Source organism: Nipponia nippon, unplaced genomic scaffold, assembly GCF_047370975.1.
Source record: "Nipponia nippon isolate SJK-2023a ecotype South Korea unplaced genomic scaffold, ASM4737097v1 scaffold_44, whole genome shotgun sequence".
NCBI classification, from domain to species: Eukaryota; Metazoa; Chordata; class Aves; order Pelecaniformes; family Threskiornithidae; genus Nipponia; species Nipponia nippon.
This window is the reverse complement of record NW_028262363.1, coordinates 82,248-96,931: the sequence shown is the minus strand read 5'-3', so window position 1 is coordinate 96,931 and position 14,684 is coordinate 82,248. Positions and strand designations below refer to the sequence as shown.

Below are 14,684 nucleotides of genomic sequence, written 5' to 3'. Positions count from 1 at the left end.
GGGGGGCTCCTTGCACCCCGTTTTGTGCCCCCCCCGGCTGTCGCGGGGGGGTTAATAAACAGCGTTTGCCCCCCCCAGTCTGTCCCCGAAATCAGGCAGGACGCAGGGGTGGGGGGCCAGGGCTTTATTGGGGGGCTGAGAGGGGAACGCGCCACGTTTGGGGGCGAATCGCTGCCTTTTTGGGGTGGGACTCGCCGTTCCCTTGTGAAGAGCCCCATTTTGGGGTGAATCTCCCCGTTTTAGGGTGTCTCTGCTGTCCTGGGGTGCCTCACCCTGGTTTTTGAGCAAATTCCCCTGTTCGGGGCCGGCGGCAGCCCCGCGGCCCGTGGGCCACCTGGCAGACAGCTGCCCAGGTCCGGGGGGCAGTGGGGGCCCCCAAAGCCCCCGGGGGTGCCCCCGGCCCCCCCCACGCCCCCCGGAGCCCCCAGCCCCTCCTGCCCTGGGAGGAGGGGGTGCGCCAAACCCCTCGTTCCCCCCACCTCGGTGCTATCAGCAGGTCTTTATTCCCCCGGACCGGGGGCTCAGGACCCCACCTCGCGCCCCGCAGGGCCGCTGGGGCGGCGGGCGAGCAGCTGGGCCCCGCTGTGCCGCCGTCCGGGGGGCACCTGGGGGGGGCTGGGGCCGTCCGGGGGGCTGGGGGCCCCCCCCTCTGTCAGGGCCCCGCAGCACAGGGGCTGCTGGGGGGGAGCCCTGGCCTCGGGGGCCGGCAGGGACCCTGTGCCGTGGGGCAGGGCGGCCGCGGGCCCGTGGGGCAGGGCGGTGCTGTTGCCGTGGGTCGAGCCGGTGCTGGTGCCGTGGGTTGGGATAGTGCTGTCAATGTGGGTCAGCGCGGTGCCGGTGTCACGTGTCGGGGCAGCGCTGGTGCCGTGGGTTGTGGCAGTGCTGGTGCCATGGGTTGAGGTGGCGCCGGTGCCGTGGGTTAGGGCAGTGTCGGTGCCATGGGTTGAGGTGGCTCCGGTGCGGTCGGTTGGGGCAATGCTGGTGCTCGTGCTGTTGGCTGTGCCAGTGCCGGTGCCGTGGATTGAGGTGGCCCCAGTGCTGTGGGTCGGGGCAGTGTCGGTGCTGTGCGTCAGGGCAGCGCTGCCGCCTTCAACCCTGGTGTCGCGGGTCAGAGCGATGCTGGAGCCGGTCGCTGGTGCAGCGCTGCCGTCGTGGATCGGGGCGGTGCCATCGTCGCTGGTGGTCGCAGTTGCAGAGCCGTGGGTTGGGGCGGTGCCATCACCGTGGGTTGATGTGCCCCCCGTGCCGGGGTTGGCTGCAGCCACTGAGCCGTGGGTCGGGGCAGCTCCAGGGCCCCCCATGCCCGCCATGCTGTGCGTCGCTGCAGCCAGGGAGCCAAGGCTTGCCGTGCCCCCCGTGCCGTGAGTCACCAAGCTCTCCTGGCGGCCCCCCGGCAGCACCGACCCACGGCGGGGGCTGTCCTGTGGGGCCAGGCTGTCCCTGCGAGACCCCAGCAGCACCGACCCACGGCGGGGGCTGTCCTGTGAGGCCAGGCTGTCCGTGCGGGACCCCAACAGCACCGACCCACGGCGGGGACTGTCCTGTGGGGCCAGGCTGTCCCTGCGGGACCCCAGCAGCACCGACCCACGGCGGGGACTGTCCTGTGGGGCCAGGCTGTCCCTGTGGGACCCCAGCAGCACCGACCCACGGCGGAGCCCGTCCTGTGGAGCCAGGCTGTCCCTGCGGGACCCCAACAGCACCGACCCACGGCGGGGACCGTCCTGTGGGGCCAGGCTGTCCCTGTGGGACCCCAGCAGCACCGACCCACGGCGGAGCCCGTCCTGTGGAGCCAGGCTGTCCCTGCGGGACCCCAACAGCACCGACCCACGGCGGAGCCCGTCCTGTGGGGCCAGGCTGTCCCTGCGGGGGCCCAGCAGCAGCGACCCACGGCGGAGGCCGTCCGGGGGGGCGCTGGGGGGCTGGAGGATGTCGCGGATGAGGCGGGTGCAGATGGCGGTGGCCTGGCGGGTCTCGGGGCTGAGGGGGCCCAGGCTGAGGAAGCCGTGGGGCAGGTCGGGCAGCACCCGCAGCGTCACCGGCCGCCCCAGCGCCCGCAGCCGCCGGGCCAGCGCCACCGAGTCATCCAGCAGCGGGTCCAGCTCGCAGGCCTGGGGGGGACATGGGGGTCAGGGGGGTGTTCGGGGCAGGGCAGGGGTCAGGGGGGACACGGGCACACGGAACACGGGGGGTGTCGGGGGGACACGGGCCATCTGTGGGGATGTGGGGTACCAGGGGGCCGTGGGGGTGCCGTGGGGACACGTCGGGGGGCCGGGGGGTCCGTGTCCCCTCCCTTGGGGGGCCGGGGGTCTCGGGGGACTCACCACCAGGTGGATGGGGGGCAGCCCCCCCAGCAGCCCGTCGGGGGCCAGCAGCGGGGACATGTAGGGGTTCCTGGCCAGCGGGGCGGGGGGCAGGTCGAAGCGGGCGGGGGGCCCCCGGCAGCGCAGGGGCTGGAACTCGTCCGGGTACTCTGGGGCCTCGCCCCCGTCCTCGGGGTCCCCCTCGCCAGGGGGGGGCTCCTCCTCCCGCCGTGCCCCCCCCGCCTCCGAGATGCTCTTGCGTGGCAGGTCTGCGGGGCGGGACCCCAGATCCTCTCCCCCACGTCCCCAACGCCCCCCCATGTCCCCAGACACCCCTGGGGGCCCCAACACCCCCCAAAGTCTCCCCCAAACTCCCAGTGTCTCCCCCCCGGCCCCCCCGTGCCCCCAGTGCTCCCCATCACCCCAAATGCCCCCTGCCCACATCCCCAAACCCCCCCCACCATGTCCCCAATGCCCCCCATGTCCCCATATCCTCCTCGGTGCCCCCAAACCTGCTGATGCAGGGCAGGCTCACCCCCCTGCCCCCCAGCACCCCCCAGCCCGCTCCCCATTACCGCCGTACTGGGGTGGGCGGGGGGCCCGCGGAAGAGCCCCCCCAGCCAGGCGGCCGCCCCCCGGCGCAGGTCACGCAGCAGCAGGGCCGTGTCGCGGCGCAGCAGCCGTGTGGGGCTGAGGGTCTCCAGGGCGGGGGTCTCGGCCTCCCCCTCCGTCCCTGGGGGGGGGCAGGGGGTCCCCAACTGTCCCCAGCAGCCCTGCCGGGGGTCCCCACATCCCCCCAACCCCCCATGCCATCCCGTGCCCCCATCTTTCCCCAGCCCCCCACGTCCCAGTCCTGTCTCCTCCAGATGCCCACGTCCCCCCAAACGCCCATCTCCCCCATGTCCCCCCGACCACTCATCTCCCCATGTCCCCCCATCTCCCTCCCACCTCCCCATGTCCCCCCATGTCCCCCCAACCCCCCATCTCCCTACATATCCCCCTGACCCCCCATCTCCCCATCTCCCCCCGACCCCTCATCTCCCTCCCACCTCCCCACGTCCCCCTGACCCCCGTCTCCCCCCGGCCCCCACCTGCATAGGCGCTGAGGCACTTGCAGAGGACGGCGAGGGGCAGGAGTGGGTCCAGCAGCGTCAGCAGGCGGGAGGGGGACACGGCCGCCTGCACCAGGGTGACGGGGTAGGCCGCCATGATGCCGTCGGGCGCCTGCACCCCGACGGTGGCCGCCCGCATGGACACCGTCAGGCAGAGGTTGCCGCCCGCGCTGTCGCCCGCCAGGCACACGCGCTGCGCCGTCGAGCCTGTGGCGGGGACGGAGTGGGGGTCACCCCGCCAGCCACCCCAGGGGGCTCGGCCGCGTCGGACGGGGCAGTCGGGGCATCACCGACGGTGGCGGCGGGGTACAGGGGGGTTCTGCCTGGATCACCCGCAGCACGACGGGGGGTTCCCTGCAACCTGCTTTCCCTGCAGCAGCCCCCACAGCCCCCTGCCCCGTAGCCGCCCCCTGCCCCCCCCTGCCCCATAGCGACCCCCTGCACCCCATCACCCCCATAGCCACCCCCTGCACCCTGCTTCCCCCATAGCTGCCCCCTGCACCCCATCACCCCCATAGCCACCCCCTGCACCCTGCTCCCCCCATAGCTGCCCCCTGCACCCCATCACCCCCATAGCCACCCCCTGCACCCTGCTCCCCCCATAGCTGCCCCCTGCACCCCATCACCCCCATAGCCACCCCCTGCACCCTGCTCCCCCCATAGCTGCCCCCTGCACCCCGCTTGCCCCATAGCAGGTCCCCAGCACCCCGCTGCCCCACAGCAGCGCCCCACGGCAGCCCACCCAGCAGGCGGCAGTTGCGCAGGGCCCAGCAGTAGGCGTAGAAGCACTCCTCCAGCGCCCGGGGGAAGGGGGCCTCGGGGGCCAGGGCGTAGTCGACGGAGAGGATGGGGGCCCCCAGCTCGCGGGCCCAGCCCCGCAGGTAGGGCTCGTGGGAGCGGGAGGTCTGCGCCACGAAGCCCCCCCCGTGGAAGTGCACCAGCAGGGCAGGTGAGGGGGGCAGGGGGGGCCCCCGCCACCACCGCAGCGGCGCCCGCGGCCCCTCGGCGCGTGTCAGGGCGCTCAGCGCTGCGCTGTCCTGGGGGGAGCAGGATGAGCCCTGCTGCGGGGGCCCCAGCAGACAGACCCCCCCCCACCCCCCGCAGGGATCCCCGTGTGCCCCCCAGCAGACAGCCCCTGCCCCCCACCCTCTGGAGGGACCCCCGTGTGCCCCCCAGCAGAGCCCCCCCCCAACCCTGCAGGGACCCCCATGTGCCCCCTAGCAGACAGAGCCCCCCCCCTCTGGAGGGACCCCCATGTGCCCCCCAGCAGACAGACCCCCCTGCTCCCCCCCCGGCAGGGACCCCCGGTTTACCCCCCGCCAAGGACCCCCCAGTGTCCCACCCCCAGGGACACCCCCCTGTGCCCCCCATAGTGGGGGGGGCTCACCTCTCGGCCCCCCATATCCCCCCCCCGCCCCGAGTCTGCGCCCCCAGCGCCCCCCGCCCCTCACCTGCCCCTCGCGCAGCTGGTAGGAGAGCAGCCGCATGTGGACGGGGCCGGGGCCGGTGTGGGCCACGGGGGGGGCGATGGTGACGGTGACCGAGGGGTCGGCCGCCAGCGGCAGCTCCAGGGGCTCGGGGGGCACCGTCAGCGCCCGGCAGACCCCCACCTGCGTGGCCGTCATGCTGGCCACGGACTGCGGGAAGGGGGGTCAGGGAGCTCGATCCCCCCAGGCCCCCCGGCAGACAGCCCCCGCAGCGGGACCCCCAGCGCTGCGCCGGGGGGGTTTGGGGGTCCCAGGGAGGGGTCCCCGCAGCCCCGCTCACCGCCAGCAGCTCGGTCTCGGTCAGGTTCCAGAAGCTCTTCCAGAAATGCACGTCCAGGTTCTGCGTCAGGCGCTCGAACTCGTCCCCCCGCAGCTCGGGGTCGATGGCGAACTTCCCGCTGGTGAAGAGGGACCCGGCCGCCACCCCTGGGGGGGACAGGGGGGTGACAGGGAGGGCTGGCACCCGGGACCCCCCCGGCCCCCCTGGCCCCCCGGCACTCACCCAGCCCCATGTCGTTGCGCTTGTAGTTCTCCCCAAAGGAGACGAGGCCGATGGCGATGGTCTGCAGGAAGGGGCGGATAGAGGGAGCAAACTGCGGGGACAGCACCACGTGTCACCGCCTGGCATGGCATGTCCCCGTGTCCCTGCGGGCTGGCCGTCTAAGCCCAGCGCTGCAGGAACCCCCCCCGTCCCCGCGCGTCCGTGAGCCCCAGCCCCGCGCGCAGGCGGCCGCGCTCCCTGTGCCCCCACGTCCCTGCGTGTCTGTAACCCCGGCCCTGTGCACCCACCCGTGTCCCTGTATGCCCGCAGCCCCGGGCGCCATGTGGGCACAACGCCGCGTCTCGGCGTGTCCCTGGCCCCGAGGCACTGTGTCCCCACATCCCTGTCCACCGCAAACCCAAGGCCCTGTGCCAGCTCGTCCCCATGCCCCCGTGCCAGCCTGTCCCCACGTCCCCGTGTCCCCCAGACCCAAACCCCCAGGCAAAGCTGCCTCGCTGTCCCCGTGTCGACCCGTCCTTGCGTCCCCGTCACCTGGAAGCCAAGGCAGCGGCCGTAAAAGCAGCTGTTGTGCATGGTGCTGTACTCGCGCAGCACCTGCTCGCTGAGGCCGTCCTCCTCGAGCGGGAAGAGGCAACCGGGGCGGTTGTGGGCCAGCAGCCGCTGAGCCAGGCAGAGCAGGGCACGCAGCTGGGCCAGCGCGGCACAGTAGGCCTCCAGCTCAGCCACGTTGTGCCCCGCGCGGAAGAAAACACTGCGGCGGTGGGCAGCCACGTAGCGGCTCTTGTGGACGGCGTGGGCCAGGCAGCAACGCGCCGTCTGCACCAGGCTGCGGTAGCCGTTGCCCGGCGTGGCCTCGTCCAGGTCGAAGCGGTGGTAGAGGCGGGCGAAGTGCCGCAGGGCTGGCTCCAGGCGCCGGCCATGCTCCCGCAGCGCGGCGAAGGCGGCGGCGAAGCGGCGGCCGCTCTCGGTGCCGCTCCGTTGGAAGAAGGAAGCGTTGTCCTCCGCCAACGCCTGAAGTGACTGGAAGAGCGGTCGGGCGTCCATGCTGCCGGGGCGGGAGGGTCAGGGGAGGCCCGCACCCCCTTATGAACCGGCCCCTCCACCCCCGGGGGGAGCAGGAGGCCGGGGGCTGGCGTGGGGGGGCCCAGGAGGCGGCCGGGGCTGGGCTGGCTGGGGTCGGGAAGGGCAGCGGGGCGAGGGAGGGCTACGCGCCCAAGGTTGTGGGGCCGTGGGGTGAGAGCCGGTGATGGGGCCAAGGCAGGGGAGCCAGGCAGGGTTATGGGGGACGAGGGTCAGCTACGGGGCGGGGGTGTGGGGCCGGGGGTGACGGCGAGGATCAGCTATGGGGTGCCAGCGCCCGGTTATAAAACGCCAGCCCCACCCCGAGGAGGAGCAAAGGACGCAGCCCTGGGGGGGCTGGCTCTGGGGGGCCCCTGGGGCTGGACGGCCGAGCCAGTGGGGCAGAGGGGACGAGGGGGGCCACGGGGCGCCGGCACCCCCTTGGAGAGCAGCAAGAGCCCCCCCGGGGGCGTCTGGGGCAGGGGCTGCGGGGTTGAGCAAGGGAGTGGGGCAGGGGGGACGGGGCCGGGCCAGGGACACTGGGGCAGGGGGGACGGGGACGGGGGTGGCTCCGGGGACGGGGACGTCCCTGCGTGACCCCGGACGGGGGCCGAGGGGCTGTGGGGCGGCCGTGGGGCGGCCGTGGGGCGGCTGTGGGGCACGGGGAGGTGTCTGGGTGCCGTGGGGCGGCCGTGGGGAGCGCGGCCGACCCCGGGCCTGTGACCCGCTGGTCACAGACCCCCATTTGGGGGTCCCCCTCCATTTCGCCCCCCCAATTTCCGCCCCCCCCCATTTTGGGGTGCCCCCTCAATTTCGCCTATCACTCCCCCCATTTTTCGGCCCCCCCCCATGTCGGGGTCCCCCCCCAATTTCGGCCCCCCCATTTCGGCCCCCCCATTTTGGGGTGCTGCCCCCCATTTCGGCCCCCGCCCATGCCGGGACCCCCCATGTCGCCCCTCCCCAATTTGGCCCCCCCGCAATTCGGGGCCCACCCAATTTCGGGGTTCCCCCCAATTTCGGGGTCCCCCCCCATTTCGGGCCCCCCCGGGCTCGCTCCCACCTGCGCTGCACCGCCCCGCCCCGCCCCGCCGCTTCCGGGCACGTGACGCGCGACGCCCAATCGCCGCCGGGCGCCGCGCGCGTCGCCCTGGCGACGGCCCGCCCCCCCTCCGCGCAAGCGCGCAGGCCCCCGAGCGCCCCCCGCGGGGTCGCGACCCCTGACCCGGCGCGGCGGAGCCGGCGCTGTGCTGAGGCCTTTATTGGGGGGCGACCCCTGGCCCCTGATCCCCCGGGGGGCAGAGGAGGGGTTCCGGGGTCGAAGGGGGTCGGGGGGGGCTGGGGGGGCGGGTGTCTGACGGGGGGGGCCATGTGGGGTCCAGGGGGTCACGGGGGGGATGGGGGGGGGGGGGGGGGTCCGAGGTTGGGGGGAGTCACGGGGGGCTCGGGGGGGGCTAAAGGGGGGGGGGGTCCGGGGTTGGGGGGGTCACGGGGGGGTCACGAGGGGGCTAAAGGAGGGGTTCCGGGGTCAAAGGGGGTCGGAGGGTCACGGGGGGATCTGGGGGGGCTCGGGGGGCGGGGTTAAAGGGGGTCACGGGGGGGTTGGAGGGGCGCGGGGGGGCATCGAGGGGCACAGGGGAGCTGCGGGGGTCGAGGGGGGCCAGGGGGTCAAGGGGGCCAAGGCGGTGTCCAACGAGGTCCGGGGGGGTCCACGACGGTCCAGGGGGGTCCAGGCAGGTCCGGGGGGTCGCTAGAGGGGCAGGGGGAGCCCCTGCGGGGGGGCGGGGGGGCGGGAGCGTGGGGGGCACCGTCCCCGCCGGAGGCTCCCGGGGGGGCGCCAGGACCCTGGAGGGCAGAGGGGGGCGGGGGCCAGGGGGGCCCCCACCCCCCCCGGGGCAGAGGGGGGTGGGGGTCCCCCGGCACCCCCCCCCCCCCCCGCTCCCTCACCCTCTCTCCCGCAGGCGCAGGATCGTCGTGGGGGGGCTCCCGGGCCACCGCTGGCTCCCCCGGACCTCGGGGGGGGCATGGCCGGGGGGAGGCGATGCCGGCGGGGCTCCCCCAGCCCCGGCAGGCTCGGGGCGGGCGGGGGGGCGGCGGGGACCCCCAGCAGCAGCAGCAGCAGCAGCAGCAGCGACAGATCCATTTTGCCCGAGGGGGGCCCTTGCCGCACCTTTATCCCCCCACCGCCCACGACCCCCCCGGTGTGGGGCGGCGCTGCCGGGAAGCACCTGGAGGGGTTGGCGGGGCGCCCGCCCGCCACCGCACCCGTCCGGCACCCCCGAAATGGGCCCCAGCCCCGCACGGGGCACCTGAAGGGGCTGGGCCCCCCGTGCCCCCGCCGGGACCCCGCCGTCGCCCGGCAGCACCCTGGGACGTCGCCTTCATACCGGAGCCGGGGTGACGCCGTGCTTGTGGGGTGAGTGCCCCCGCCCGCCCCGTGGCCCCACGGCCAGCCCTGTCCCGTGGTCCCCAGTGCCGTCCCCAGGGCTGTCCCCACATCCCCCGTCTCCTCCGTGCTGTCCCCATCCCCGTCCCCACGTCCCCCGTCCCCCATCCCCAGCGTGCTGTCCCCGTCCCCATGTCCCCCGTCCTCACATCCCCTCCGTGCTGTCCCCGTCCCCATGTCCCCTGCCCTCTCCGTGCTGTCCCTGTCCCATCCCCATCCCCATCTCCTCATGCTGTTCCCATCTCCATCCCCATGTTCCCTGTACTGTCCCCACATCCACCCCCATGCCCACAATGTCCCCATCCCACCCTATCCCTGTCCCCATGTCCCCTTGTCCCCTGTGCTGTCCTCATTCCCCTCACGCTGTCCCTGTCCCCTCTGTGCTGTCCCCATGTTGTCCCCATCCCACCCCCATCCCCATCCCCGTGTCCCCCACACCATCTCCGTGTCTATTTCCATCCACACACTGTCCCCATCTCCCTCTCCTTGTCCCCTGTGCTGTCCCCATGCCCCTCACGCTGTCCCTGTCCCCATGTCCATCCCCGTCCCCACGTCCCCACACCATCCCTGCCTCCGTCCCCATCTCCCTTGTGGCCTTTTGGGGCACCCGGTTCGGGGGGCCGTCAGGGCACCCTGATGGCAGCCCCCGCCCACCCGTCACCGGCCCTGGCCTCCTTCCCCCCAAACCCCCGGCCCCAGCGGTGCCCCCCGAGGGGGCTCTGTTCCCTGGAGAGGGGCTGCAGCCGTGCCGGGGCACCCTGGGCTCCCCGCCGCGGTGACGCTAGCAGGTCCCGTCGCGTGTGCCGCCACGGGGCTGGCGTGGGGAAGCCCATCCCCCGGGGAGGGCCGGGCCAACCCCTTCCTCTCACCGGGCACAGCTGTGGGCACGGCCACCCGGGCATTGGGGTGAGCCGCCATGGGCCACCGAGCGCTGGGCCCCCTGCGGAGCCCCTGGAGCACTGCCGTCCTGGCAGGTGGGGTGCGACGGGGCGCGACGGGGCCCCTCGGCCTTTGGGCCCTCCTGGGGTCCGTCGGGGGTCCCCTCCCTCTCCCAGGACCTCCCCTGGGGCCTCTCTTGGTTCCTCTCCACCCCAGGGGCTCCGCGGGGTCCCCTGCGGGGTCCCATCTGTCCTGGGGACTGTCTGGGGGGTCTGACACCCTCCTCCACCTCCCGCAGCCCCCCGGGGCTGACGCCCTCCTCCACCCCACACAGCTGCCCTCCTGCTCTCCGGCCCCCCACCGGTGCGGGGCCAGGCCCCCCACTTCAGCATCCACCAGGACCCCCCGGCCGCCTGGGCAGGGGGCAGCGTCTCCTTCACGCTGGAGCCGCCGGTGCCCAGCGAGGTCCTGTCCTGCTCCTGGCACCGGGCGCCCACCGCTGACATCTCCTTCGAGATCTTCAACTACTACATCCAGCCGTCGCTGGGGCAGCAGAACGGGCTGGCGTACACCGGGCGGGAGACGGGCGCCACCGACTGCTCCATGCACATTGACCGCCTGTGGCTGAATGACACCGGCACCTACACCGTGGGCCTGCGGCTCCCCGCCCCCACCCTTGCCAGCATCAACCTGACCATCCACGGTGAGTTCCTGCCACCCACCGCACCCCCGAACTGTCCGGGCCCTTTCCAGGGTGACCCACCGTCTGTCCGTCCTTCTTGGTCGCCGTCCCTCCCTGGCGAGCGCCGAAACCCCCGAACGAAGGTCGCGGGGAGGGTGGGGACCGCCACGCGCCCAGTGGCCTTTGGCCGCGCTACAGTCCTGCCTGCTGCGCCGTTTTGGGGTGCCGGAGGCGTCCCCATCCCGTCCCCAACCCGTCCCCCCCACCAGTGGCAACAGGTGAATCATTAACCACCGGCCACACTTCCGCCTTCCTGCGCCGCCCTGGGCACGAGGAGCTGGGGGGGCCACCCCAACCCGGGGCTGCGCGTGTCCCCTGGGGCGTCACGGCTGGGGGAACCCCTGGGGTGGTGGGTGGGGAGAAGCCCTGGGGCTTCCATACAGACAAACCCGTACCCCCCCTGGGGGATTTGGGATGGGGACGCGGGGACAACCCCACCGCCCGGGGGTTTCAGGATGGGGACGAGGTGACGCTGGGAGGGGGGAGCATCTGGACACGGGGGTGCTCAGGACCCCCCATCGCTGTCCCCATCCCCATGCAGGGCAGCGCTGACCCGATCCCGACCCATCCGTCCCTGTTTCCCCCCCCGGTGTCCTCAGGCCCCGCTGACACCATCTGTCCCCCGCACAGTCCCGCTGACGCAGCCAGCGGTGATGCCGGACAATGTGACGGTGGTGGAGAACGACACCATCACCCTGACCTGCCGCAGCCCCCCTGGCACCCAGACAGTGGCCTGGCTGCACAATGGGGCGACGGTGTCGGCCAGTGGCCGCCTGTCCCTGTCCCCAGACAACCGCACGCTGACAGTGTGGCTCGCGCAGCGGGGCGACGCTGGCGCCTATGCGTGCCAGGTCAGCAACGCCATCAGCACCAACCGCAGCGACAATGCCACTGTCACCATCGTCTGTGAGTCCCCCCCAGTGTCCCTGTCCCCCATGCATCCCCCCGTGCCCTGCGCCATCCCCATGTCTGTCCCCATGTCCCGAGTGCCATCTTTCTGTCTGTCCCCACATCCCCAGTGCTGACCCAACCTTCATCCCCGTGTGCCCAGTGTCACCTCCATCTCTGTCCCCATGTCCCCCTGTCTGTCCCCGTGTCCCCAGCACCATTGTCAACCCCATCTCCGTGACCCCGTGCTGTGCTTGTCCGCACATCCCCCACACCATCCCCATGTCCATCCCCATGTCCCCAGCGCCCTCCCCACGTCCATTCCCATCCCCCTCACTGTCCTGTGTCTGTCCCCGTGTCCCCAGCGCTCTCCCCACGCCCGTCCCCCTGTCCCCGTGCCGTCCTTTTGTCTCCCAGCATTGTCACCATCCCCACACCCACAACCCTGTGCCGCCCCTGTCCCCATGCTGTCCCCGTGCCATCCCTGTGTCCGTCCCCACGTCCCCCGCACTGTCCCTGTGTCTGTCCCCATGTCGCCACTGCCCTCCTCAGATCTGTCCCCCCATCCCCCACGCCGTCCCCACGTCCATCTCCGCATCCCCAGCGCCATCATCAGTGCCATCCCCACGACCCTGTGCTGCCCCTGTCCCTGCGCCGTCCCCTGCGCCGCCCCTGACCCCTCTCACCCGCAGACGGTCCTGACGCCGTCACTGTCACCCCGCCGGGCCCCTCGAGCTGCCGGCCGGGTCCCCCCTGACGCTGACCTGTGCTGCCGCTGCCGTCCCGGCCCCCCACTACACCTGTTTTTTTGGGGCCACCCAGCACCCAGGGGCCACCTGGGTCCTCGACCGCCTGTCCCCGGCGCACGGGGGGGGCTACGTCTGCCAGGCCCTGAACCCCCACAGTGGCCGCGGCCGGAACAGCTCCTGGCTCGAGCTGCGGGTCTGGGGTGAGTAGCCAGGGACGCCATCCCCGCCGATGCCACTGCCACCATCCCTGCCACCGCGCTGCGCAGCGAGGGGGAGCCATGGGGGAGCGAGTGCGAGGGCGCCGCATGAGCCCTGACCTGCTGTGCCCATCTGCTTGCAGAGCTGCTGGCGCAGCCAGCGGTGACGCCAGACAACGTGACGGTGGTGGAGAACGACACCATCACCCTGACCTGCCGCAGCCCCCCCGGCACCCAGATGGTGGCCTGGCTGCACGATGGGGTGACGGTGTCGGCCGATGGCCGCCTGTCCCTGTCCCCAGACAACCGCACGCTGACGGTGTGGCCGGCGCAGCGGGGTGACGCTGGTGCCTACGTGTGCCAGGTCAGCAATGCCGTCAGCACCAACCGCAGCGAGGACGTCAACATCGCCATCCTTTGTGAGTTCCCCCTGCATCCCTGTCCCCGTGCGCGCCACACCGTCCCTGTCCCTGCATCCCCTGTGCCGTCCCCGTGTCCGTCCCCATCCCCACGCCTCCACACCAGCACTGACCCCATGTCCCCTCTGTCCCTGTCCCCGTGCCCCCACGCCATCGCTCTCCTGTGTCCCCCATGCACCCCTGTCCCCATCCCCACGTCCCCCGCACCGCCCTGTCCCCACAACGTCCCTGTCCCGTGTCCATCCCCACGCCACCCTGTCCCCATGTCCCCTCTGCCCCCGTCCCCGTGTCCCTGCGCCATCACCGCCCCCCGTGTCCGTCCCCATCCCTGTGTGTCCCACGCCATCCCTGTCTGGCCGCATGCTGTCCCTGTCCCCATGTCCCCCATGTCCCCTGCCACCGTCCCCATGACCCCTTGCCCCTCTGCCTGTAGATGGCCCCGACAGCATCACCGTCACCCCGCCGGGCCCCCTGCGCCTGCAGCTGGGCTCCCGCCTGGAGCTGTGCTGCACCGCCGCTGCTGCCCCACCGCCCCTCTTTGCCTGGACCTATGGCAACACCAGCCTGGCTGCTGGCAGCTGCCTGCACTTCAACTTCAGGGACCCCGGCCAGGCCGGCGAGTACCGCTGCCGGGCCACCAACCCTGCCCTGGGCCGTGCCGCCGAGGCCACCGTGCTGCTGCTGCAGAATGAGGGTGAGGGGGGGTCCAGGGGCAAGGGGGGGGCCCCACATGGCGGGTCCCCGAGGCGGCCTGCTCTGGCCATGGGTGCCCCCGCTCCCCTGCTGCCGGGCCCCCCCCCCACGTTTTGGGGTGCTCCTCCGCTTCCCCGCAGGTCTCGGCAGCGGGGCCATCATCGGCATCGTCCTGGGGACGCTGCTGGGGCTGGGGCTGCTGGGGGCTGCCGGGTACCTGCTCTGGCGCCACGTCGGCAGGTAAGGTGATGGGACCCATGGCCACCCCAGGCCCCCCGGGGCCCCCCAGCCCCCCGGCCCCGCTCAGGGCTCTGCTTTGCCCCCAGGTCCTCGACTTCCACCTCCCTCAACGGAGCCAAACCCGGTGCCCCGCCCTGCGGTGAGTTGTGTGCCCCCCCCCAGTGTCTCGGGGTATCGCGGGGACCCCCAGGCCTTGGGGTGCTCACCTCACCCCCTCTCTGCCCCACAGAGGCCCCGGTGGCGGACAGCACAGACTGCACGGTAAGGGGTGCCAGGTGGCGTCTGGGGGACCCGGACCCCTGGGTCCCGTCCCCAGAGGGGCTGCGGGGCCCAGACGCCTGCGTCCCCGACGCGCGGTGCTGCCTTGCAGGATGAGGTCAAGTACTCGACCCTGGCCTTCCGTGCCCCGGGGGGGGCGGCGCCCCACAGCCCCCCCCAGCTCGACGGCTGCACCATCTACTCCGAGGTCAGGCAGAAATAGGGGGTCGCCTCGGACGCCTGGGTCCCTGGCGGGGGGCCGGGAGGGGTCAGGGTCAGGGCCCCCCGGCTGGTCCCAGGCATCCGGGGTGCCCCGCGCAGGGCCAGCTTTGTAATAAAGGAGGCGATGGGAGCAGAGAGCCTGGCGCAGGCGTGTGACACGCGCACGGCCCGTCACACACACGCGTGACACGCTCATGGCCCCGCGTCCTGCCACCCCCCACGTAAAGCATTTCTTCCTCATGCCCAGCGTAACCCTGCCTAAACCCTGCCTAACCCTGCCTAAACCCTGCCTAACCCTACCTTAACCCTGCCTAACCCAGTTTACGTGTACCCAACCCAGCCTAACGCTGCCTAAACCCAGCCTAACCCCGCCCTTCCTTTCCCTGCACCCTCGCCCCGGCCTGGCACCGCGCCCCCCTCAACCTTGGGGGGGACCCCCAGACATCTGGGGAGGGGACTGGGGGGACCCCGGGGTCCGGGGGGGGGACCCAGGT

General features: G+C 73.0%; 2 protein-coding genes across 4 annotated transcripts; one reads left to right on the top strand and one right to left on the bottom strand.

Annotated features, from left to right (window-relative positions):
• Positions 1-115: 115 nt before the first annotated feature.
• LIPE (lipase E, hormone sensitive type) lies at positions 116-7,566 on the bottom strand. Of its 2 annotated transcripts, XM_087778588.1 has the most exons (10): positions 7,521-7,566; positions 5,933-6,446; positions 5,402-5,492; positions 5,180-5,325; positions 4,864-5,049; positions 4,155-4,449; positions 3,392-3,619; positions 2,884-3,033; positions 2,322-2,569; positions 116-2,108 (listed from the first exon to the last, which is right to left on the bottom strand). In XM_087778588.1, exons 2-10 carry the CDS (start codon positions 6,443-6,445, stop codon positions 522-524), a joined length of 3,444 nt encoding a protein of 1,147 aa, XP_087634714.1. In that variant the 5' UTR covers position 6,446; positions 7,521-7,566; the 3' UTR covers positions 116-521. The 2 variants fall into 2 exon arrangements, with proteins under 2 accessions (XP_087634714.1, XP_087634716.1); XM_087778590.1 differs by lacking the exons at positions 4,864-5,049; positions 7,521-7,566 and having other exon boundaries at positions 5,933-7,239.
• Positions 7,567-8,434: 868 nt separating this feature from the next.
• On the top strand, positions 8,435-14,327 carry LOC104017973 (cell adhesion molecule CEACAM6-like). 2 transcript variants are annotated; one of them, XM_087778565.1, is made up of 8 exons: positions 8,435-8,873; positions 10,117-10,485; positions 12,502-12,777; positions 13,211-13,471; positions 13,611-13,710; positions 13,797-13,849; positions 13,940-13,971; positions 14,081-14,327. In XM_087778565.1, exons 2-8 carry the CDS (start codon positions 10,386-10,388, stop codon positions 14,189-14,191), a joined length of 933 nt encoding a protein of 310 aa, XP_087634691.1. In that variant the 5' UTR covers positions 8,435-8,873; positions 10,117-10,385; the 3' UTR covers positions 14,192-14,327. The 2 variants fall into 2 exon arrangements, with proteins under 2 accessions (XP_087634691.1, XP_087634690.1); XM_087778564.1 differs by lacking the exon at positions 8,435-8,873 and adding an exon at positions 9,754-9,877.
• The last annotated feature ends 357 nt before the right edge of the window (positions 14,328-14,684 follow it).

Bases quoted from the DNA above. Each gene is read 5' to 3' on its own strand.
- LIPE (XM_087778588.1), bottom strand. From the start codon at position 6,445: ATGGACGCCCGACCGCTCTTCCAGTCACTTCAGGCGTTGGCGGAGGAC. The intron at 5,050-5,179 runs GTGAGCGGGGCT...CCCTTCCCGCAG, and splicing joins CCGAGACCGAGCTGCTGGCG to TCCGTGGCCAGCATGACGGC. The intron at 2,570-2,883 runs GTACGGCGGTAA...CCCGCCCCGCAG, and splicing joins CGGGCCCCCCGCCCACCCCA to ACCTGCCACGCAAGAGCATC.
- LOC104017973 (XM_087778564.1), top strand. From the start codon at position 9,820: ATGGGCCACCGAGCGCTGGGCCCCCTGCGGAGCCCCTGGAGCACTGCC. The intron at 13,711-13,796 runs GTAAGGTGATGG...CTTTGCCCCCAG, and splicing joins CTCTGGCGCCACGTCGGCAG to GTCCTCGACTTCCACCTCCC. The intron at 13,972-14,080 runs GTAAGGGGTGCC...GCTGCCTTGCAG, and splicing joins CGGACAGCACAGACTGCACG to GATGAGGTCAAGTACTCGAC.